This window comes from Acyrthosiphon pisum, unplaced genomic scaffold (assembly GCF_005508785.2).
Source record: "Acyrthosiphon pisum isolate AL4f unplaced genomic scaffold, pea_aphid_22Mar2018_4r6ur Scaffold_13709;HRSCAF=14352, whole genome shotgun sequence".
Lineage (NCBI taxonomy): Eukaryota > Metazoa > Arthropoda > Insecta > Hemiptera > Aphididae > Acyrthosiphon > Acyrthosiphon pisum.
The window spans coordinates 1-1,277 of NW_021762337.1; the positions used below are offsets into that span (position 1 = coordinate 1).

Below are 1,277 nucleotides of genomic sequence, written 5' to 3' on the forward strand. Positions count from 1 at the left end.
ATAGGTGCCTTATCATTATAAATGAATGCACTAAGATTTCATTAACTTATGAAATTAGTGATTTTAAGTTGAAAATAAGACATAAAATAATCATTTCAGTATACTCAAAATGTTACATGAAATAATTAACATTATCGAGACGTGTTATTTGTAAGATCTACAATGTCAATAATGTTATGTGACCCGTTAGTAAATCTAGAATTATTTCTGGTAGGGTTGTCATCAATTAATTCATATGTCGGTGGCTCTCTTCTACCGCGGGTTGATTGATTTGCCGCCTTTCGTCTACCTCTTTTAGCCACTTGAGGTGGATGCCCATTCCCTATCATATAATATATTACGTTGAATGACATAATATGATTACAGCACTAAGCCAAATTATCATTAAAATAAATACAGTGGAGCCTCGACAACTCAAACATCTATAAGTCAAATTTTCTATAGCTCGAAAGAATGTCTTGGCCCCTGCATTTCAATAAAATGTACCCAATTACACCACATTTTTTCTATAACTCAAATTTTCTTTTGTCGTCGACCGATTCGAGTTCTCGAGGTTACACTGTATATACAATTCACTTAAAAATCCTTACTTTCACTTTGTAGAGTAAGACGTTGTTCTTTTATTGTTCCACCCAGAAGGTCACATAGGTTTGTGATATAATTATCCAAAGAAAAAGAGTAAGTTGTAGAATTTACAACGCTTCGGCAGGTGGGACAATGATTGCTTCTAGACAACCATGATTTGAGACAGCCTTCGCAGAAAGTGTGAGCACAATTAGCTATACTTGGCTAAATTAAAAAATTTTAATCAAAAAATTTTAATGATAATAACAATACTAAATCAATAAATAGTTTGTACCCGAAAGACCACTTCATTACAAATAGCACATTGAAAATCATTTTCTAAGAGTTTATTAATTTGGGTTTTGAGGGTTTCCACAGAGTCTTCTTCTTTAGCAATTTGTGTGTCCAACAATTCTGCTTTAACGGATAAAATCCTTAATAAAATATTAGGGGCTCAAAAATAATTTCACAATATTACCTTTCTGCAACATACATCTTCTGCGATAAATAGTCAACTCGTTATTTAACTCTCGATTGTAATCCTGCTTCTGAAATTTTTTTATTTATTCCATATATATTTATATTCATTAAAATTGAGTGATGTCTACGTCTTACACATAGTATACTAAAATGTACATTCAGCCGTTAAAATTGTGTGTTGTTAGCTCAATATTAGAATGAATTGACCTAATAATAAACTAAAATGTAAAAAC

General features: G+C 31.3%; 1 protein-coding gene across 1 annotated transcript; it reads right to left on the bottom strand.

Moving 5' to 3' along the window:
* Positions 1-15: 15 nt before the first annotated feature.
* Positions 16-1,192, bottom strand: LOC100568516 (E3 ubiquitin-protein ligase RNF8-like). Its single transcript, XM_003248855.4, has 4 exons — positions 1,043-1,192; positions 860-978; positions 591-789; positions 16-322 (listed from the first exon to the last, which is right to left on the bottom strand). The coding sequence occupies exons 1-4, from the start codon at positions 1,053-1,055 to the stop codon at positions 132-134; spliced, it is 522 nt and encodes a 173-aa protein (XP_003248903.2). The 5' UTR covers positions 1,056-1,192; the 3' UTR covers positions 16-131.
* Between the last annotated feature and the right edge of the window lie 85 nt (positions 1,193-1,277).